The following is a 23369-nucleotide window of genomic DNA, read 5'->3' as shown; positions in this document are numbered from 1 at the left end:
AGTCTGGGTGGGCTCAACTGGGTTTTGTGCTTAGGGTCTCAAAAGGCTGAAATCAATTTTTTTTTTTTTTAAGGATTTATTTATTTATTTGTCAGAGAGAGAGAGAGAGGAGCCAGAGCGAGCACAGGCAGACAGAGTGGCAGGCAGAGGCAGAGGGAGAAGCAGGCTCTCCGCCAAGCAAGGAGCCCAATGTGGGACTCAATCCCAGGACCCTGGGATCATGACCCGAGCTGAAGGCAGCTGCCTAACCAGCTGAGCCACCCAGGCGTCCCCCTAGTAGAGCTCTTAATTGGAAGTTCAGGGTAACAGTGCTTTCAAGTTTATGCAAGTTGCTGGCAGAACACGGTTGCTTACAGTTGTAGGACTGAGGTCCCTGTTTTCTTGCAGGCTGTCAGCCAAGGGTTTCTCTTAGTTCCTCAAGGCCATTCTTGGGTTCTCTTATGCCTGGCCTCCTCCTATTGATATATTTGGACTACTTCTTCAAGTTAGGAACAGAACGTAAAGTACTTCTCATGCGGGGCGCTTGGGTGGCTCAGTTGGTTAAGCAACTGCCTTCAGATCAGCTCATGATCCTGGAGTCCTAGGATTGAGTCCCACATTGGGCTTCCAAATCCACAGGGAGTCTGCTTCTCCCTCTGACATTCTCCCCTCTCATGCTCTTTCTCATTCTCTCTCAAATAAATAAAATCTTTGAAAAAGAATCCTTCTCATGCTTTGAATCTGACTTCTGGAGCAAATCCTCTGCCTTTAAAGAGTTCATATGAGGAGAAAAAGCCTACTTCGATAATCTCTCCATTTTAAGGTCAGCTGATTGGTGATTACACCAGCAAATCCCTTTTGCCCTATAATAATCTCTCCAGTAACACTAGGGGGCAAGGTGATGGGGACCATGTTAGACTTCTGCTTACCATAGTCTTACTAGATACGTTACTTTGCCTGCAGATTTCACAATGATCTATTTGTAAGAATTCTTTGATATATATTAGAAAACCCAAAATATTTCATCCGCTCATTCCAAGTTCCCGAATCAGCTAGCAACATTGACTATGACTTGCCCTCATGGAATCTTGGCCGTCTTTCCTGCACAGACATTTTTTTTCATGCAAAACTCTTAGTTATTTGGATGCTATTTTTATCTGATTTCTCCAAACTTTATTGTCCACCCCTTCTGTCCTTTATGGAGATAACATTAATCAACAAATATGTTGAATATATCACAGCCACTTACCCAAATCCAAGATCACATGTGGCAAGGTGTTAGGCCCATAGTAGGTATTTCTTAGAATTTTGTTGAATGAATGAAGATGAATGGAATTCAAAAGGGATTTGTCCTTAAGTAGCCTACTATCTATTTTAGAAATAAGCCATATGTACACACAAGATAAATAAGTTTACCTAACCAGTATCTATGTATGTATTTTTATTCCTAATGAGTTTTTTTTTTTTTTAAAGATTTTATTTATTTATTTGACACAGAGAGAGTGAGAGAGAGAGGGAACACAAGCAGGGGGAGTGGGAGAGGGAGAAGCAGCCTTTCTATGGAGCAGGGAGCCTGATGCAGGGTTCAATCCCAGGACCCTGGAATCATGACCTGAGCTAAAGGCAGGTGCTTAATGACTGAGACACCCAGGCACCCCTTTTCCTCACTAGTTTTTAAAATGTGGTCCAGTAGATCATTGTGTGTGTGTGTGTGTGTGTGTGTAAGGAAGTCTTTGTGGAAGAAGCAGAGCTAAATTCGGCCTTGAGAAATATGTATTACTTGAATGTTTGGGAGGATGTCCCACAGGCAGGGTAGGGAGAACTGTGTGAGCAAAAGTGCATTTTGGGAAGGAAGCAGCCATTCTGGCTGGGAATCAAGATCTGAGTGGCAGGTTGTAGCCTCACAGAAGTTTTGGATGTCAGATAAAATACAGAAATGTTTGAATCAATTATCTCAAGGAGCCACAGTTTTATCAAAGTGAATAAAGGTGGATTGGAATAAAGGTGATTAATGCATAATTTTCTTAGTTCACCAGGATAGATTTCCTAAGAAATTTTTCCTCATTTTAAGAACTTACTCTCACAAATACCACCTTGGGTCCTTAGGAGAAAAAGTACTGTTTGCAAGGTAACAAACACACACATTTCAAGTCAAAACAAAACAAGAGTCCTTTATTCCATATTCAGCTAACCAACAATCTCAAATAATGTTGATTTTTAGTTTGTCGCCATTAGACTTGCTGGAGTTCTTTCTCATCATATGTAGAATGTGGTAAGCAAGGCTATCTCAGGACGGCATCAAGTACACTTGTGGGAACAGTGGGCAAAACATACACACCACGCTGTCAGTGGAGAAACAGCCCTAAGCAAAAGCTTAGCAAAGGCAAAAAGATCTAATACATGGTAGCCTCACTAGGAGTTTTATAAGAGGACCCAGCCATGTGAACGGCAGGTGGGAATTAAGACATACACACAGGCTGCAATCTTCTGACCAGGGCCCTGAGTGTGAATTCCACTCTGGAAATGGACTGCAGTTTCCAGGGAGATTTTCTGTGTGTCTCTGTCCTTCAGGTTCTGCCTGTAAGATAGAGCCTGGCCATGGCCACTGTCATGGGGTTAAAGAAAACTTCTCCCCCCAACACTCTATTTTACTAGTCTGAGGGAGCTCAATGCTTATGGGATTGCCAAGTCTTGAGTTAAGAATCAATGGGAGGAAGCCATAATGCAACATATCTAACTGTGTTAAATGTTTAATGGTGGCCTGCCAGCTTCCAAACTTGCCAGGAGGCATATGACATTTCTGAGGAAGGAAAAATGCAAACTGAGCCCTGAGGTCAATGCTTCAACATCAAACTGTCATAGTCTCAACTCACTGTTCCTCTAGGGCACTTGGAATAAAAAGTCTGACCTTGAAGGCAGGTCTCTTCTCAGTTCCCCAACAGGTCAGCAAGTGGGTGGTAGGTCTTTGGTGAAGGAACGTACCCAGAACAGTTGGGGGACTCCCCAAGAAGTGCTTTGGCATAAAATCAGACTTGGAGAGGCACAGGACCTAGGTATTTGACTTTAGGTGCATTTCCTGAAGGTGGACATTTCGCTTGCATTGTCTGGTGCTGCCCAGGCTGGTTCTGGGCAGCCCTCAGGCTCTGGAAGCTGCTTCACAAAGCTCACTCAGAATCCACTGTGTGGTCGAAGGCATGCTGGGAGTGCCTCTGCTTCCTGGACAAAGCATACAGGTACACCAGAAATGCCAGACACAGTAAGGCCACTGCTGTGAAGAAGGCAAGGATGCCCATAAAGGCAGGCAGGTCCATGGGCAGGCGGATCAGGGGGCTTTCGGCTGGGATCTGGTTGGTCAGGCTGAGCATGTAGCCCAGAGACCAGGCTATGCTGCTATTCCCCACCTGTATGGTAGAAAGATGGCTTAGTTCTCAGGGTAGGGCCCCAGGCAGGAATAACAAACATACACACCACTGTCATCCTCATGGAACACCCACCAGAACTGTGGCCCAAGGTCAAAGACTTGTCCAAGTTCAGACCCTGCAGAGACTGGGCTAGATTCCAGGTCACTGAGGCCCTACACTCAGCACTGTGGAAAAACCGTCGGAGTCCTCACAGCCTCATCAACCTCAGAACCTCCCAACAGCCAAGTGGGATGATGGCACTGTTAATAACAGTGGGAGTTTTTCTACTGTCCAGTACAAAAGTGTCTGTGGCTAAAGAAAGAGGGTAACAACAAGCAGTTTACTGAACCCAGGACCAGTTTCTAAGCACAGGAGTCAGTCTAAATAAGAAACAGACTCTGTCAATTTCTTATGTAAATTCCATCAGTTTTTGCTTCCTTGTTTTGAGGCTGTTTTATTAGATACAGAAAAGTTTCAAATTTATAATCTTCAGAAGGAACTCTCTATCATTACGTTGTACTCCTCTGTATCTTGCATGATCCTTATTTTAAAGACTATTTGGTCAAAACTTCATATATATATATGTATGTATATATGTATATGAAGTTTTGAAAAAGATTTTATATATATGGGGTGCCTGGGTGGCTCAGTGGGTTAAAGCCTCTGCCTTCAGCTCAGGTCATGATACTAGGATCCTGGGGATCAGGCCCCACATCCGGCTCTCTGCTCCGCAGGGAGCCTGCTTTCCTTCCACTCTCTCTGCCTGCCTCTCTGCCTACTTGTGATCTGTCTGTCAAATTAATTAAAAAATAAATAAATAAAAATCTTAAAAGAAAAAAGATTTTATTTATTTATTTGACAGACAGCAAGAGAACACAAGCAGGGAAGTGGGAGAGAGAGAAGCAGGGTCCCCGCTGAGCAGGGAGCCCTATGTGGGGCTCAGTCCCAGGACCCTGAAATCATGACCTGAGCCGAAGGCAGACACTTAACTGACCGAGCCACCCAGGTGTTCCTGATTTTTTTTTTAATTTTCAGACTTTCCATGTCCTTACCCTTAACACATAAGGGTTTCTCTTACAAACAACATATGCTTGATTTTTAAAAAATCCAATCTGACAATATCTGTCTTCTAACTGGTAGGTTTAGTCCAATTATGATTATTGTGATTATGGATATATTTGGACTACTTCTTTCTTATATCTTAGTTTTAAAACTTTTAATTGGTGCTCCTTTACTTTTTCTTTATTTTTTCCTTTCTTGCCTTAAAAATGTTATATAAATAAAGTCTGCCTTTACAAGAGGAGCATTTTAGGCCCCCTCTTATGACCCTGCTCCCTTCACACTGGATATCAGATATATTCCGAATTTTGGGTTTTGTTATGGATAGAATCTTTTACTTTTCTTTAGTCTAAGTTTTCTTTTTTTTTCCTTTTTAAAAATACACATTTTTGGGACACCTGGGTGGCTCAGTTGGTTGGACGACTGCCTTCGGCTCAGGTATGATTCCAGAGTCCGGGGATCGAGTCCCGCATCGGGGCTCCCCAGCTGCATGGGGAGTCTGCTTCTCCCTCTGACCTTCTCCTCGCTCATGCTCTCTCTCACTGTCTCTCTCTCTTCTCTCAAATAATAAATAAAAAATCTTAAAAAAAAATAAAAATACACATTTTTAAGCCACCACATCATTTATTCTTTCCTGCCTATATTTTTTTATAACATTTCCAGGATTTATTCCTCTTCTTTTGATTTGATTTTTTTTTTGATTTTTTCCTCTAAAAGTATTTTTGGCAACCCTGTGTGGCAAATCTTCTAAGTCTTTTTATGCCTTCATGTTTAAATACCAATTTGGGCTGTATATAAACTTCTTTATGAATAAAGGAAAAGGATTTGAAAGCTGGAATTCTGTAATCCATCCAAAACTGGTATCCAAGGGAACATCACTTTCTGTTCGCATAATGTACTTTTCCTGCTAATTAGATTCATTAAGAAGCAAAGCTTAGAGAGTACATGCCACCAAGAGTCCTTGTATGTCTCCAGACAGCCTTAGCTTTTTTGTAGATGACTCAATTTTATTTATGTAAAAGTAGACAGTCACAGGCCTAATGCTGGGCTATTGATTGGTTTAATCTAATTATTGCTAAAGCTAGTATCAAACAGACGGACTCCAGGCTTTATATCAGCTATTCCTGAGATGAGAAAATTCTCCCTGAACCTGGGGAACTTAGGTTGGGTTCATATCAGCAAGGCTGAGTCTTTCCTGAAAACAAAGCCTGGCGGGTGACCCAGCCAAAGAGCCACCTGGTGACACTTGGGGATTCCAGCTTCAGGCCATCCTGGATACTTGACCGTAAATCCAGTGACCTCGGACACATTCCTTACTTCATAGTTGTAAATCCCTCATACTCTCTGCTACCCTGACATCTGTGTAAAATGGACAGCAGTTAGTTTACCAGCCTCTTAAAGAATCACTGCCCTATTTAAAGTTTTCTTTTCATGATGATAAGTCTGATCCTTAAAATATTTTGTTCATACACTCAGCAAACATTCAGTAAACACCTTTTAGGTTCTCGCTCCTGTGCTGAAGGTAATGAGACAGGTCCTGTGCTCGAGGAGGAGCTCAGGGTCTGTGAGTTCTTGGCCTCTGATCCCAACCCCCCATGTGGAAGGGTCCCCCAGGGACAACCTCCCTCTGGATTCTCCACCATCCCTCCCGGAAAGCTCACAAGGGATTCCCAGTCTCTCCAGCTTCCCCCCCGCAAAACTGAAAATCACCAATACCCTCCAAATGTCTGCATTTCTTCTGCACCTATACACAAACCTTTAGAGAGGAAGAGGAGAAAACAACCTTGTGCCTTGACTTACTTCTTTTTTAAAATGTATTTGGGGCCAGGTCTCCTCAGTGAATCTGTATCCATTCACAAGCAAGTGGTAGATATAGTGGGCTGAGAAGCAGTAGGAAGCGGGCATACACCTCATCAAACCTGGGGAGCAGCAGCGGGGAGCTGAGGAGGAGGAGGTTGGGTCCAAACAGATGAGGCAGGCATGTTTGACAACACGTGTTTCAGAACACATTTTTAAAAGAATCTCATCCTGTAGAATTTCATAATACCATCACCATAAAAACAATCCAATTGTATCACATCATAACGAAAAATACCCCTCTGCAGTACGGGGTACACTACCTGCTGTCGTAACCATCGTGCCTGTGATCAGAACATTCATCTACAATGCGGGTAGGAGGCAGGTTCCCTTATTACCCCCATTTTGTGGATGTTGGGGAAGGCCACAACAGCATAAAGTCCCAAACTTGGAACACACACACACCCACACACAAATGAAATACACTTGGCTCCGCTCACTGTGTTGTACGGGGGATGTTGCCCCTTTCTCTTTAAATACTGACCTGAACTCCAACTCTCTCTGAGCAGAAATCCCAGGTGCTTGAGTTGAAAGGCGTTCAGGGAAAAGCTAAGCTCCCCGAAAGATTGAAAGCACTTGCTGTTGTAGTAGAATCCTGCAAAAAGCCTGGAAGGGGGTTTGCGGAGAAAGGAAGTCAGTTCTCAGAACGGGATACATTATGGAGCTCTAGGGGTGGGGGAATAAGAAGGTGGGCAAACAGGGCAACAGAAGAGAATCAGAAAGGGGAACAGAAAATAGCTAAATCTTCAAAGGGGGAGAAGAGGGAAAACTTTTTTGGTGGTTTTTGCTCTTACCACGAATGCCCCTTTAACTTTTGGCCTGATAAACCCCATCAAAGGAACAGTCTTCTTGGTCATGGCAAGCTTGGAAGTCAAACAGGAAAGCCACCCCTTTTCCCTACACAGTGATGGATCCCCGGTTCCTTCAAAGGTGATGACGTCATCAGGGTCGTAATTTCCAGGTCTCAGGTCTGCTGTGCACAGGCTGTCAAATATGTAGCCCCCAGTGAGGGTAGTGACTACATAATTCCGAGGGTAACAGGGGTTGATGATACTGGTTTTGGTGGGAGAATTCTGTGGGTACAAGAGAGGAGAGGGAGGTGTCAGAAACCACTCTTCCTGTGGAGGGCCAAAGTGTTTCCCTCTTGCAAATCCTTACAATGGCTACCCTCCCATGCCAATAGAGACATGGATGGAAAACATGCCATTTTATGTCAGTGTGCACTTGAAGGCAACTCCAGTGGGGTGTGGGTGAACCTGCACTGAGCATAATGCCAGGTCCCATCATTCACATTATCTGACCCCACCCCTTAAGACAGTCCTGGGAAGCAGGTTTTATGAAATCCATTTGGATGGGAAAACAAGACATTGCTTAGATTAACTGATCATTTTTAAAAGATTTTATTTATTTATTTGAGGGGGAGAGAATTGGGGGGGGGGGGGTCAGAGGTGAACTATTTGGGGACAGACTCCCCGCTCAGCGGGGGAACCGGATGTGGGAACTTGATCCTGAACTCCAGGATCATGACCTGAGCCTGAAGGCAGTTTGCTCAATCAACTGAGCCACCCCAGGTGTCCCCCTAGATTAATTGATCATTTTTAATAGAGTATCACCTATCCACCTGATGAAGAAAATAATCCAAAAGGTTACCAATAGGGTGTATTATGAAAATTAAGGTTCCCTCCCAACTACTTCTAGCCACCAGATCCCTTTCCCTAGAAGTAACCATGATTGCCAAATTTTGTGATTTCCTGCCAGAGATACTTCTTGTATGCATATGCAAATATCTTTTTCTTCTCCCTCTTCCTTTTTTCTAAAAACAATAAAGGGGTACTACTCTATCCACAGTTATGCCCCTTGTTTTTCTTACTTTAAAATATACCTTTCTGTCTCAGTCCGGTTAAGCCACTGCTTTTAGCTCAGGTCATGATCCCAGGCTCCTGGGATCGAGTTCCACATCGGGATCCTTGCTCAGCAAGGAGCCTGATTCTCTCTCTGCCTCTGCCTACCACTTTGCCTGCTTGTGCTCGCACTCTCTGACTGAATAAATAAAATCTTTTAAAAATATATATACCTTTTTCATCTTTCCCCGTCCCGTCATAGTTTGTACATATAAAATGGCCTCTTCTTTTAAGAGGCTTGCATAGCATTCCACTGTACCAATAAACTACAGAGGAGATTCCTTAGATAAGAAATGTGCATATGAATATTTAGATGGTTTCCAATCATTCTGCCATTATAAACAAGGCCCCTGGCAACCAAGTATCTTTGTTTACATATAAATCTTTGATTCGATTTTGTAATTTATTTGGTGGTAAAGATTGTAGAAGGGAATCTGACTTTATTTCTTTCAAATGACTATCCCAATATTTTATGTACTGATGAAAAAATCTTATCTTATGCTAAAATCCCAAAGCATGTTTTTGTTCTATTTATGGACTCCCTTTTCCAGGGAACTGGATTTGAACTCTGTCCACATTTCAAAGCCACTAAGCATCTCCCTGTTTGGTAAAGTCTTGACTTGGACAATACTTATTCTAAGTCTTTCAATTTATTGATGTAGGAAATTGAGATACACAATGAAGTAAAGAATTATTTAACAAAGGCCAGTGACAGGACTCCACACATAAGCCCTACGGAAGTCCCAACACTCATCCAATGTAAACTCTAATGACTATCCTCTAGGATGTCTTAATGTGACTGACTCTGTGGAGGCAGAAAAGAGGCTTCTTTCTGCTTCAGTGGTAAAAAAAAAAAATCCATGATTTTCAAAAATTGCTATGTCTACTGTAACATAATAGGGTCACCAGGGTCACACACCAGGGTCACCCTATGGCTGAAATATTGATTTTAAGGGGGGGGTAGAAAGAAATCAGTCAACTGGTTATTTAATTTTCCCCCTCCAAATCTGACGTACTTATTAAATAGTTAAAATAAAATAAATTGCTTCTGGCTTGGACTGGGAAGAAGCAAGCATAATATCAATTATTTCTGGCTTGGAACATAAAAGCAGCTCAGTAAAGATCATTTCTTTTTTTTTTATGAGATTTTTTAAGATTTTATTTTATTTATTTGAAAGAAAGAGAGCGAGTGTGCATGCAGGCGAGCGTGAAGAGGGGGAGGAGCCGAGAGAGAAAGCAGACTCCCCTGCTGAGTGTGGAAAACCAGATGTGGGGCTCTGATTCCAGGACCCTGGGGTCATGGCCTGAGCCGAAAGCAGATGCCTAACTGACTAAAGCCACCCAGGTGACCCTAAAGATCATTTCTGTACTCCTTCTGGAGTTTTGAACAATTGTGATGTCATTCTTTAAATATAATTTGCCAATGGTCCAAGTTGCTCAGGCCCTCAACATTCACAAATCTCCCGTGAACTTAGTGTGTGCATGGCACTGGTACTAAAGGGTTAACCATTAGAACTGAGGGCAAAAAAGTCCACTGGTAAACTGCAGCATAAACTTGGTCTTAGAATACATCCCATCAAAAGTGGAAAAATAGTGATAGGAACTATCCTCAACAGTGATGGAAACTATTAAAAGAACACACCAGGAAACTAATTTAAAAGGAAGGTACAGGACCAATAATGAAAAACTACATTTTTATTGGAAGATACAAACCAAGGATAAATAAATGGAAGGAATTTTATAATTCTAATTGGGGGATTCATAATATCATCGATTAGCTAACTTTTTACCATATTCATTTTCAGTCAATGCAACTACCATCATAATTTCAATGAACAAAAACTTTCCTGTTACTGCTGCTTAAAATGATTTTGAAGTTCAGAATTAATGTCTGAGACTAAAAAAAACAAACCACTGCAACTAGAAATAATTGGCTCAAGAATGGAGAAATGGATGAACTGAACAGGAAATCTAGAAACAGATCTTCCTTAATCCAAGGACTTATTAGTGGGATGTCCCTCAGAACCCCTGAAATTATCAGGTTGCAAAAAGTCATTACAACAACTTTTGTTGGTGGGAGTCTTTTTTTTTTTTTTGTAAGATTTTTATTTATTTTATTTTGACAGAAAGAGAGGGTCACAAGTAGGCAGAGAGGCAGGCAGTGGGTGGGGAGGTGCTGAGCAGAGAGCCTGATGTAGGGCCTCAATCCCAGGGACCCTGAGACCATGACCCCACCAAGACGCCCAAGGGGGTTTTTTTTTTAATTTTGTTGGAAGATTGCCTATTTGTCCAATTATATAAAAAATACACCTATCCTTCGATTTTTTTATCCCACGGAAGCAAAATCAATCAGTTTTCATAAGGTTATATGCACAAGAGGCTTTTACTGGCCTATTATTGCTGCAGCGAAGCGAAACAGGACATAGCCCGGTTGTCCATCAGGATAGGGCATGGTTGACAAACTGTAAAATACTAACGGGTAAAGAAAATAAGTTATCTATCAATCTGGAAAGTCAAGAGCACGACGTTATCAATCTGTGAACAGTGAAGACATTTAGTGAATTGGGTTGGAATGAGATTCTTTCATTTTTTGCTTTATACTTTTTTGCATAGTTTGACATTTTTTTTTACAATAAAAATACCAAAAGGACTTTATAACAAAAAGATTAGTCCTTTATAACAAAAGGACTAATACAATTTTTCTTTTTAAATAATAGTACTTGGAATATTATGTATCTATAAAAATAATAATTTCAAAGGATATTGAACAAACATAGGAAATTGCTCATGGTATATTTAGATAAAAGAAATACTAGGTTAGGTAAAAAGGAAAAGCTGGATATAAAACTATATATACCATATGAAGCCAAATTTGTAAATAGACATACTCGTGCACGAAAAAAGGAGCTGGAAGAAAATGCAAAGTAGTATGTTTAAAGGTGGTTTAATTTCTAGGGTTTTTTGTTTTATTATTTTTATATTTTTTTGTGTTTGCTTTTTCTAAATTTTTTTTCATTCGACATGTCTTACTTTAAAAACAAAAAGAGGAAAGCCTGAGTGGCTCAGTGGGTTTTAAGCCTTTGCCTTCAGCTCAGGTCATGATCTCAGGGTCCCTAGGATCGAGCCCCTACATTGGGCTTTCTGCTCAGCAGGGGGAGAGCCCTGCCCCCCCCACCCCGCCTACTGCTCTGCCTACTTGTGATCTCTCTGTCAAATAAATAAATAAAATCTTTAAAAAAAGAAAGAAAAGAAAGAAAGAAGAAGAAAGAAAAGAAGAAAAGAATTCCTTAAAAGAGGGGAGGCAGGATAGTTAATACATGTCCCCCTAGCGTCCAACGGGCTTGTCCGAGGCTCCAGTGCTGGGCCAACTGGAGGATTGTTTCATATAAAGACAGTTTGCAAGGGTTTTATAATTCTCACCACACTGCGACAGGTAAGGAAACCAGACCCAGACTGGCAGGATTTACTCAGGGCAGTAACGTTTCATGATGTAGTCATCTTTGTGAACCTTCTAAGTCGGGGGGACCTGGTAACACTTACTTGGCACATGAAAGTATTGGTCAGGCAAGTCTGGGCATGCAATTGTGGGCGATCCTCAGCACACCCGGGATCCTTCCCCTCACCTGAGTCAGAAGGCTTTGAGGGCGGAACCCACCCTCTCAGGCATCCAGAGATTACCAGGCAAGTTGGAGAGCTGCCTCCATCCCTGTGAGCTGACTGGCCACAGTAGAGGCTGGGGGTCTCCCACCTCTGTGCCCAGGCCTGGGTTCACACCTACGTTCTCAAACCCAAGTGGGACCTCAGACAGGTGTAGTATTCACTTCTGTATTATAGATTCTTGGATAATCGCTCTTAATAATCATTATAAAAATAAAAACCACACACACAAAAACATTCCTCAGGGCCAGCCAAATTTAGGAAGTGAGCTTCTCTGACCTTCACTCACCCTGGGAAAAAGGATGATTTCACGTGCTCCCTTTCTCCTGTTTCAAGTTCAGAGGAGACCCTGCCCTCCACCCTTGTCAGGACTAGAGCTGGAGGGAGGGGTCATTAATTAAGCATTGCTAGAAATAAAAGGAGATGGAGAAAAAGAGGTGTTTTCCAGAACTTCTGCCCCTGGAAAGAAGCATGCTGGCTGAAATATGTTAGTGAGAAGAAAGCAAGAGGAATGGTGGTTTATGGAGACCTTGCCCTAGGGAGGCTTGATGGGGTTCCCTGTGGGGTTTTGGTTTTTTGGCCAAGTGGAGGTGGTCTAAGTCTGGGGGTGGCATTGGGTCTGTTGAGCCCCAAGTGCTGCCTTCAGGGTCCCCCACTCTGTCATTCCTAGGCAGTGCTCAGTCTCTCCCAAACAATGCCCACCACATGCATGTATACTGAGGCTCCGACCTTTCCTGGGAGGTTCAAGGAGAAGCTCTGGGGAGCAGACCAGATCTGGAGGGTGAATTCTCACACACACAGCCCTGCATGACAACCTGGTAAATGCAGTAGTCTGAAGATGTCAGTTTTGCTGATGGCACTTTGGTGAGCCAGACCATTTCCCCCCGCAGGTTAGGGGCTGGGAGAACACACTTTCTTTTCTTAATTGCCAAAAGTGGGTGGGGAGAGGGGTGGGGGTTAACCTATGGTGCTGTGCCCACTATGTTCACAGGCTGACCCAGCCCTTGTCCCCCTGCCCCTGGGTCCCCACCGAACGCCAGGATCTTGTAGCCTCTGGTTGTTCTCTTGCCCCTCTAGGTGGTCAAAGTCCCTTTCCTTCATCTTTCATTTTCCTTTCTCAGCCATGCATGTCTGAGATGGAGGTCACCTGATCACTGGAGTTTGGGGTCTTGAGTCTCATCCATGGGGGCCTGTTGCTTGCTGACACACACACCCACTAACACTGAGTTTAACTTAGTGGCAGCCTTTCCAGCAGATGTGCTGAACTAGCCATCTGGGACGTGGAGCACTTACCATGTGAGCTACTGACCAATGTGATGCAATTCTGTTACTCAAAAATCCCACCGTATAAAGGGCATCAAACCTGCCTAATATAGGCCCCTTCTAAAAGGAGGCTGAGCCCCGGGAAGGCTCGGTCCTCTCCCCTGTCAGCAAGTATTTTCTCTTGGGACCACTTTTTATTATTTGCTCCGCACTCAGGGGAGTTGCAAAATTCCCAGGCTTATTTAGCTATTGGTATTGGTTTTAAAACAGTCTGTTGTCCTTAAAGGGATCCCAGGTCTTGAGTCATTTACAAAACATCTGGGTGCCCTGGAATTCCCCCTAGATCTAAGATTCAAGTTCACTGGAAGTGGTCAATACAACAGAGAGAGAGAGAGCTTGGACCCCCACGAGTAAACTGGAACATGCTCTCGTTTTCTATATCCACATTCTAACTGGAGTGGAAAGGACAGGCCCCAGAAGAAGCCAAGGCCCCCTCCCCTCAAGACCCCCCCCCACCTCCGCGCCCCGGCTCAGGTACCTGATGGAGTATTGCCAGAAACCTCTTCTCAGCCTCGTTCCGGCCATAGCACTGGAAGCTATGCGTGTAGAGCGTGTACACATAGCCGTACAGCGACACTTTCATGATGTGGCTCGTGTTCAACCCTACATTCTCTCCAGCTGCAAAGGATATTTTGGGTGGAGGCGCCACCCTAAATCCAGGGCACCTGTGGTCTCTCCACTCCATTTTGGATGCACCCACATATGCCACAGGTTCTTCTGCACAGTGGGAAAAGGAAGCAAGAGAAAAAAAGTTGAGAGGCACTAATCTTTGTCTCTGCCCAAGGCTCTCCATCCAAGACCCTTCTCTTATTGCTAAGAACCATGACATGGGGAACATCTGGGGGCCAAATCTCTCCTTTATTTCAAGGGTGGTGAACTCAAATGCTTTCAGAGGCTGGGCAGGCAACAGAAATGAGTGAAGATTAGGTGTAGATAATTTGAGAAATGGTGGGGACTGTGGCAAATTGGGGACTACATGAGCTACACTCTGTTTCCAGTTTGTCATGCGGAATGTGAGTCCACTGTAACCAGTGCTTCCAAATTTAGGGGTGTGTGGGGGCTCAGGGCAAGCTAAAAATGTGGTTTTTATATGAAATTTCCAACTATTACTTGTTGGCAATTAATTAAAATTTAAGAGTATATCTGAAGGGAACAAACGAGGCCTTGGGCTGGATATGGTTTATGCCCTCTGTAACATGGTGATTATCTCTTGGAGTTGGCTTTTCCTTTGAACAGGGGGCAGGGCATGTGGAGTCTGCAGTGAATGGACCTGGGGACACAGGGTGACTTGGGAAGTCTGAGGTCTCCAGAAATTACAGAGGGCTGTGAAGTTTTTTGGGAAGGGTCATTCTCCAGTTACTTTTCAAAAGACCCATAGGCTTTAGATTTTAGATCCTTCCCACCTCCAATTTCTTATTAACTAGTGAAGTGAGGATATTCCCTCTCCTGTGTGCTTTTGGTCCTGCTTATGATGCAATGTTTCTTCTGCCCCAGCCAAATGTGTCTTTTCTTAGCTATTGTCTCATAGGTGTTTCCTTAATGCATTATGTGATAGCGTTGACACAGGACAGATGCCCCTGTCAGCATGCACCTCTGCTTTAAGTGACCACCCACAGGGGATAAGATAAAGAGCAAGATTAAAAACCATGCATTTGTTTTCACACACCTCCAGGAAATTTCCCATTAAATAGTTGGCTGTAATCCATCCATATATCCCTTCCTCTTCCCCAGAAATGATTTGAGCACCCCTAAAAATCAAAGGGCTGGGACTTGAAGTAGTTTTGGATGCTTGCAAGGACTTCATTAGCTGCTGTTTCATTTTGTAACCTATGCAAGGCACAGAACACAAAAGGCTGAGTGCCCTGGACAAGAGAGTCTTAAAGTCACCTCACTCAGGTGAAAAGGTAAACCTCCCCCACCCGTCTGCTGGCAGGGGACGATTCTCCAGACATGTGCAAAAATGGCAACCCTTTTGCAAGTTGAAGGCTCCTAGGCAACGGTGAAGGCAGATACACTTGTTACCTGTCAAACTATCAGAAAAACAGGCATCAAGTGTAAAAAAATACCCCTTGTCCTCTCCTCCCTCACCGGTGCCCACCCCATTCTCTAACAACCAGTTAACCAAAAGAGCCTTCTTGCTTAACCACCATTGCTTTGTCTCAGATCAGCACCGGAAAGGGGACTGGTGAAGCCATAGGGGTGGCATAATAATCTCCTGGGGGCACCACATAAAGGAGCCCTCAGCAGTCCAGAAGGAAGGGAAATCTGAGGAGGAGGGGGGGGAGGAAGAAGATTGAGTTTCCAGCAGTCCTTGCTTTGCTCCTGGGGAGGGCTTCATCATGATGGGTGTGTGATGGCCATCATGGTTTGTAACTGGATTGAAATCCATCAGTGTGCTGATCCACAGTAGAGTGGCAACACAGCATTCCTATGTCACCTAATGATGTAACATTGTAACATTCATTTGCTGCCATTTTACCTTATAGAAAAAGATTCACTTGGGAGATTATTTTCCCTTTCATTAGTGGGTTAAGAAAGCCAGGGGGTACCAGTTCACTCTTGGCTCAAGAAGAACGAACCATGTCACAAACCAGAGGGTCATGCTAATTCTGGAGCAAATTATCACTGCTCAGAAAATAATTCGAGAGTTTTTTCCTAGTTTTATCAGCTTCCATCCCAGAGGATTCTCATTATTTCTTTTTTTACATTTGACTTTTCTAGCAATTAAAATGTCAGCCAGCTCCTTAGAAGGAATGGATCACCATCAGAAAGTTTACAAGGAAGAGATAATATTTAATTTATTAAAATGAGACATTCACTGTGTTCCCAAGTGGTGCACTTCCTAGTCCATGGTTTTTGTCATGAGCTGGTAAATCAAAAAGTCTTTTACTTATTCCTCACTGGGAGGACTGAGAGAAAAAGCAATTAAGAAAAAGTTGGGTGCTTTGTCTGCATAAGAAAGAAAAGGCAGAAGGAAAGAATTTCTATATCATTTTCTATTTCAGGTAAAACACAATCATTTTGAAACACCCTGCAGATTCCAAGAGGGAGCAAAGAAATCCAACTTTCTCCCACGTTCTGCTTGGTCAACCAGGACATAGGAATAGAAACAAGGAGAGAAAAACCACAAGGAAAAGGCCCAATCCAACTGAGGGCGCTCCCTGATTTCTTTTTTTTTTTTTAAAGATTTATTTATTTGACAGACAGAGATCACAAGTAGGCAGAGAGGCAGGCAGAGAGAGAGGAGGAAGCAGGCTCCCTGCTGGGCAGAGAGCCTGATGCGGGGCTCGATCCCAGGACCCTGAGACCATGACCTGAGCTGAAGGGCAGAGGAGGCTTAACCCACTGAGCCACCCAGGCGCCCCACTCCCTGATTTCTTTTAATGATCATGTTGAAGTGGTTCTGTTTGTTTGTTCCTGTGTATCTTCCTCATGCCCACACATATAATTTTATGTTACTGGCACTGTAGACTAAGTGGCTTTGAGGCAGGATGAGTGTCATCTTTGGGGACTAAAGCCTTATTTTCAAAGTTTGGAGCAGCCCTCTACCTTCGGTAGATTTAAGTTTGATGTTTTAAAAACTATTTTTCTTTTATTTCAAGGTCAAGGAAATACAAAAATAGAAGAAAAAAAAAGAGAACGGGCTCTCAAAGACAGTGCAACTGGGCTGAAAGTTTGCAAATTTAGAAGGATCTTCTCAGTTGAGTGAAATGAGCTCTTTGTTTCCTAATAGCTCTAAAGACTTTGACTGGGGTGAAGTGCAGAAATTCCACTGTTTTCCAGCAGATTCCTGTGGCATTGTTTACATGGGTAGAAGCCACATAAATATGGGCTGCACTCAATGCAGCAGGCTGCACACAGGTATCAAAAGACCAGGCATGAAAAACAATTTTCACTTTTCTAAAGAATTAGAGGTACACCCCCATGAGAGTCCATATTACCTTCCTTTCTTCCAGAGTTATCAGGAAAATCACCAACGGGGGGGAGGGAATCCATTTTAGAATGATTTCTTTCTGGGTATTAAAATAAAGCCTGAAAATTTCCTAGCTTTTGAAGCCTACATTTATGGCAGAATATGGGCTTCTTTCTTTTGGATTTGTTCCCAGAAATACAGTTACATTCTTGGCAGGGTTCAAACACATTCTTGGCTATTTTGATCAGATGGGCTCCTTGAGGCCATTCCAGCCCTTACCTCAGCAAGCGCATCCCAGCCGTGGCCCCCAGGTAAATGCAGGTGGATCTATGGAGGTGGGCTGGAATCTGTCTCTTGACTTTTTGCATGCAATCCTCAAAGGCTTTGGGGACATCTTGGGGGTTTTTCCCATAGCTGGAGATCCCAGAGCCTGAAGAGCAAGCAGTCAGCACTTCTTAGCATTCCCAGGAACTAATAAGAGCTGTACAACTTCCGAATAGAAAACAAATCAGCTTTGGAAATTAATGGCTTTGAGTACGGGGGGTTTGAACAACAGGTGGATACGTTAAGTCCCATGTGGTCACACTGATGACTCAACTCCCAAAATATGGAAGGGAAAAACTACAAAACTAAAGGTATAAATAAAACTCAGGAGAAGAGTATAAGTAACCCCACTGCACCCATCTCCCAGCTTCCACAAGGATCAACTCTTGTTTCATCTCTCTCTGCCCACGGAGCAAACTGCAGATACGGTATCCTTTCATTCTCTAAACACTTCAGTATGTTTCACTAACAGACAAAATTCTTTTTGTTTGCTGTTGTTCAGAAATAATCCATCTTATTGGCCTTTTGCTTCTCTAGTCTCCTTTCGCACTACTTGCCTCTGGCAAGCTCACTTGTTTTTTATTTCGTTTTGTTTATGAAAGATTTTATTTTTAAGGAATCTCTACCCGCAATGTGTGGGGCCTGAACCCACAACCCTGAGATCAAGAGTCACACACTCCACTGACTGAGCCAGCCAGGAGCTCTGGGAAGTTCATTTCTTGACAGAACTTGCACCAAATAGATTTAGAGACATAGTCAAGGTGGAATAGGAAAAAGGAAACAAAAATTCAAACCTATGTCCCATGTGTTCAAACATGGGAAGTGTTTAGAATAAAGGAATCTTGTCATGACTTGTCCTCAGGATACATTTTTGTATACCTATATATAATTTAACAAGATGTCATCCTACCCCAAAGTAACATACCTAGAGAGACATATAACCCAGACAAACCCATGACGGAGTTTCCTCAGTTAGGTCAGAAATCTCCATGAAGCTGAAATGAATGGTCGCAGAAAGAACTGAAAGTAGAGTTACGCAAGATTTCTTTTTTAAAGAATTATAACCACTGCCCATAAAAATTAAAAAGAATCCTTTAACAGAACCAAATTCTAGTGAAGGTGCACATTTTCTCCATATACCCCCCCTAGATCCCCCCCACCTCTTTCTGTCCAACCAGTTTGTTTGAATTAGAGTCCAAATCAACTCCATCCATTGCAGTTGGTTGGTATGTTTCTTAATTCTCTCTTATCCAGGAGTTCCATCCTCCCTTTTTATTTTTCCCTTGAGATTAAAAGAAAAATTTCCTTGCAATTTCATTTGTCTTATGGAGTTTTCCACAGGCTAGAATTTGCTGACTACATCCCAATAGTTCATGTAACATGCTGTTGAGTTCTGGCTTTTCCTATAAATTGGTAATCAAATGCAGAGGCTCAGTCAGATTCAGGTTTGGACTTTTTCAGAAGCAGTAATTTATAGGGATTAGTGTGCACTTCCAGCCTGAGGCAACACACATCTGGCTACTTCTCTTTGTGCTGTGAGCAGGCTTCAGAGATCATTGCTTGGACTCGTTAGCCCAGTAGGGTTTATGAAATGGTGATGTTTTACTTCCATCTTTCTTGCTTCACTTATTACCCAAATACTTTCCTAAGAGGAAAACTTCTTTCTGGTCAACTATTTGGTAACCCTACGGTACAGTTTGTACAGGAAAGGCAGGATAAGTGCTTGAATCTTTCTCCTTCATCAGCTTAAGAAATAGGGATTGCATGTCCCTTATCCTCCTAATTTATCCAATGAAGGATTTTGTTTGTTGTATATCTTTAGGAAACATACGAATTTGAAGATATATTTGATGTGTTTTCAATTCATTGCTGTTATTCTTATTAATGGTCCCATTGTTGGCCAGTGGAGTTCTCTTCAACATGAGCCCTGAGTCCTTTAGATATGGTCCCAGAAAACTTTGAGTCTCTGCTCTCTGATATTAGTTGTGTGATCTTATACACTTCTTGCCCCAGCTCAGGAATTAGCCATTTCTCCAAGGAGTCCTGGCTTTTTTTTTTTTTTTTTTTTAGTATGGTATTTAGTGTCTGAAATTTGGAAGCCTTTGCAAGACTTTCCAGAGGACCAGACCAAGGAAAGACTTTGTTTCAGGACAAAATGCACCATGAATTCTTATTGGTACTTCTACTTTAAAACTACAGGTTTTTTACTTACGTTGATCTTGACCTTCTTTCTCTGATGCTCAAAATCCTGCTTCCCAGAAAACTCCAATTGAATAGCTCACTTGCTTTCTTTCACAACCCACGCACAACGATCTTAGTACGAAATACCAGCACTACCACCAACTGTATGGTTATTGAAAAGAAACTTAAGATTTTTTTGAAGTTCTTTTTGTCTTTAGGGTATATCCTATTAGGCATTATGGACCCTATGTACAGCATCCATGAATAAAATTTTCTTGAAACACATATATGTGTACATGCTCATTTGTCTGCACATTGTATGTGGCTGCTTTTGCGCTAATGTGACAGAGCTGAATGGTCTGACGGAGACCATATGGCCAACAGGTAACAAATACTTATCATCTAGCTCTTCACAGAAAAAGTTTGCTGTTCCTGGAGTTAGATGATTTATGGGCATCTCCAGCTTAATCTGTGCAAAACCAAATTCTTTAATCACTGCTATGCCCCCAACTGATCCACCTCCAGTGCTCGCCTCTCAGGAAGTGGTACCATCATGCATGCAGTTGCTCAGATCAGACCTGGTGCTCAGGCATCACCAACTTAGACGTCGCACATTGAATCTTTCATAAAACCGTGTTGGCTCTATTTTCAAAACAGCTCTCAAATCTGAGCACTTAGTCTCTCCTTCCCCAGAACTGTTCTAGATCAGAATTTCTCAATCTTGGTACCACTGACATTTGGGGCCACATAATTCTTTTTTGTGGGGCCATCCTGCGCATTGCACAATGTTTAGTCTTGGTCTCTATCACTAGATGCCAGCAGTACCACCAACCCCAGTAGTAACAATCAAAAATGTCCCCAGACATTGTTAAATGTTCCCTGGGAAGCCAAGTTGCCCAACACTGAAAAGCACAGTCTCAGTCAGACCACCATAATGCCATAAGTTTATGACATCATTATGTGCACTGTTCTAATAGCCCTGGTTTCCCTGCTTCTGATCACAGCTTGTGACTACATGTTCCACATCCAGAGTGCTCTATTAAAAGTGTAAGTCATATCCATGTTAGTTTCCTTAACCAGAATCTCCTGATGACTTCCCAGGATACTCTCTTAAGAAAATGCATCTGAGTACAAGTCAAACCTCTCGCTGCTCTCAAGGCCCTCTCTGAGCTGGCCTTGACCATGGCGCTGGCCTCACCACTCACCTTTCCTCCTCATACTCTTTCTGCTCCAGTCACACTGGTCCCTTTGGCTTTCCTAGAAAATGCTGAGCAGCTTCCTTCCCCAACCTTTCTGTTCGCCAAGCCCCCTGCTTGGCACGTTCTTCCTTCAAAAAAGTGTATGACTTGGGGCGCCTGGGTGGCTCAGTGGGTTAAGCCACTGCCTTCGGCTCAGGTCATGATTTGAGGGTCCTGGGATCGAGTCCCGCATCGGGCTCTCTGCTCGGCAGGGAGCCGCTTCCCTCTCTCTCTCTCTCTCTGCCTGCCTATCCATCCACTTGTGATTTCTCTCTGTCAAATAAATAAATAAAATCTTAAAAAAAAAAAGTGTATGACTCACACTCTCACTTTTGCCTCTGCTTAACTATCCCCTCCCAACAGAGCATGATCATTCTCTGTCTACCTACCTCACCTGATTTCTCTTCATAGCACTTCTCCCTGACATGTTATATATGCTTTTATGATCTATCTCCTTGATTCGAATGTGAGTTCCGCAATAGTAGTGACTTCATATATTTCACTTTAGAATCCCCAGTGTCGAGAACAGTTGCCAGCAAACAGTTGATACTCAATACATATTTATTGAATAAATGAATAAATGAATCAGTCAGTCAATGAGATTTTCAAACCAGCGTGCACGTCTATACTAAGGGGATCATGTAGTCTGATCTGATCTGCCAGAGCAGTCTCTGGAAAGGGACTGGTTGGGGGCCTTGCTGGAATGTCAAAACTTGGGGTATCTGAGCATGTCACCTGAAACCTATTTGCATAAGGTCCCATAAGCTTCTTTAGAAGAGACAAAATTGGGGTAATAGGCTCACAGGATCCTAGGATTCACATCCCCAAGAAGGGAGGGTTGAAATCACTCTTTCAATGTGGAGAAAGGGCTGACAGATGACTAAAACTTACTCGAGGTGGGACAGAAGCAGAAGATAGGTACCCAAGCAAAGGATGCTTTCAACACCATAGTGGTCTGGACCCCAGTGCAACTCTACAAGGTATTTCAATGGAGGAGATGGTTACATTTAAGCTCTAGTGGAGTTAAAGATCTTTAACCACCAGTGTTTGAAGGGAACACATGAAAGTTTTGTGGGAGGAGGCAGCAGCAGCCTTGAGCACCACACACCATCTAAGAGATGAGAGGCATGGAGAGGCCCATTGCCCTCCAGGGAATGGCTTTACAACATGCAGCTTTGGACACCAGCCTGGGGACTGGCACCCAAGGCAGCACTCAGCAACTCAGGAAAACAGCATAACTGAGGACTGATGATACACACCAAGGCCCCTCCACCCCCATCAAGAAAGAAATTTCCAAGAGCCTGGGTATCTGGGAAAGACTACTGGGCAAGCAAGCATTCATCACCCCCTCAGACTAGCCAAGGCAGGGGAATCCTGGGAAATTTGCAACTGGGAAACCAGAAACCCAAATTATCCCTGGAGAAGCCACGTGTCTTCAAGGGGACAACACTTGCCAAACTTTAACTCTGTATTTTGAGCTTTAGTTTGTGGTCTTCTGGTCATCTGAATATATATATGGATCCCTGAGGCTACTGCAATCAAAGGGAAGACGGTGTGGGCTCCATGACCCTGCCCTCCCCTAAATCACATCCAGGGTGGCCAAGGGCCCCCTCCCCTGACAGACTGCCTGTGTCCTTCAATGAAGGTCACATCTCACCCTAACCAGGACTGACTTGGCTGAACTGTTCTCTGGGTCTAAAGAAAGATCTGGGACAGACTAACTTCTTGGCAAGAATATCCACCAGGAGCTCTAAAGTATGCTGCCCCTTTGAATAATAATAGCTAACACCTAATTGAGTGCTTACTGTATGCCACACATTTGCCACCTGCTTTATGTATATTATGTCACTGATTCTTCAAGTGATTCCTATGGGATGGTGTTACTATTCATTATGCTTATTTTATAGATGAAGTGGTCAAGACACAGAGAGGTTAGAAACATCCCCAGAGCTCACACAGGAGGGGTGATGTGAGGTATTAATTATTATCCTTTCTTGAAGTGGCTGGTTTTCACCTTTCTAAATGAGTATCCTGCTGCCTTCTTTCATGCCTGAAGGTAAGGAAATGACTCAGAAGTTAGGACAACAGAGATGGAATCTCTCACTGAGCTTTGGGCAAGACCTGTGTCTTGTGGATAACAATGCAAACAGTATTCAGAAGACATCTAAGTCCCCTGTGGTGTGGAGCCCGGAGAGACACCAAGCAGATGCCCTTTCCAATAAAGACTAGTGTCTCAGCTGTCATCTCCTGCATGGTTTGCCTCAGCTGCAGAGAGAGCTGCCTTGCTCAATGTCTCACTCTTCCCAGAATGGCAATATCCAACAATTGATGGCAACAGGGGTATCACAGTCTAGCTAATTCAGGCCATGCAGGAGAACACCGATCAGCTGAAGCTTGGTCATGCCCCTGTGGCTGTTTGACATCTCTTTCTGACCAATCCTCCTTCTCTTCTTCCTTTCTCTTCCAAAAGGTGTGGATCTCTAATAACTATCTTGCGTCCTAAACTCTAGCTCAAAACCAGCTTCTTGACAACCTA

General features: G+C 43.2%; 1 protein-coding gene across 1 annotated transcript in view; it reads right to left on the bottom strand.

Moving 5' to 3' along the window:
* Nucleotides 1-3008: 3008 nt before the first annotated feature.
* ENTPD3 (ectonucleoside triphosphate diphosphohydrolase 3) overlaps nt 3009-23369 on the bottom strand; it is a 32896-nt gene continuing 12535 nt past the window's right edge. Inside the window, 13 exon segments of the mRNA XM_045089189.1 lie at nt 3009-3380; nt 6240-6335; nt 6337-6379; nt 6721-6731; nt 6793-6879; nt 6881-6936; nt 7109-7184; nt 7187-7369; nt 13656-13823; nt 13826-13894; nt 14844-14930; nt 14932-15004; nt 17370-17520. Of these exon segments, the coding sequence (XP_044945124.1) occupies nt 3144-3380; nt 6240-6335; nt 6337-6379; nt 6721-6731; nt 6793-6879; nt 6881-6936; nt 7109-7184; nt 7187-7369; nt 13656-13823; nt 13826-13894; nt 14844-14930; nt 14932-15004; nt 17370-17520 (1337 nt within the window). The 3' untranslated portion in view covers nt 3009-3143.

The sequence above is a fragment of the Mustela putorius genome, unplaced genomic scaffold (genome assembly GCF_011764305.1).
Source record: "Mustela putorius furo isolate JIRA1106 unplaced genomic scaffold, ASM1176430v1.1 tig00003834_pilon_pilon_pilon, whole genome shotgun sequence".
Lineage (NCBI taxonomy): Eukaryota > Metazoa > Chordata > Mammalia > Carnivora > Mustelidae > Mustela > Mustela putorius.
Note: the sequence above shows the minus strand (reverse complement) of the source record. Positions and strands in the feature narration are given on the sequence as shown.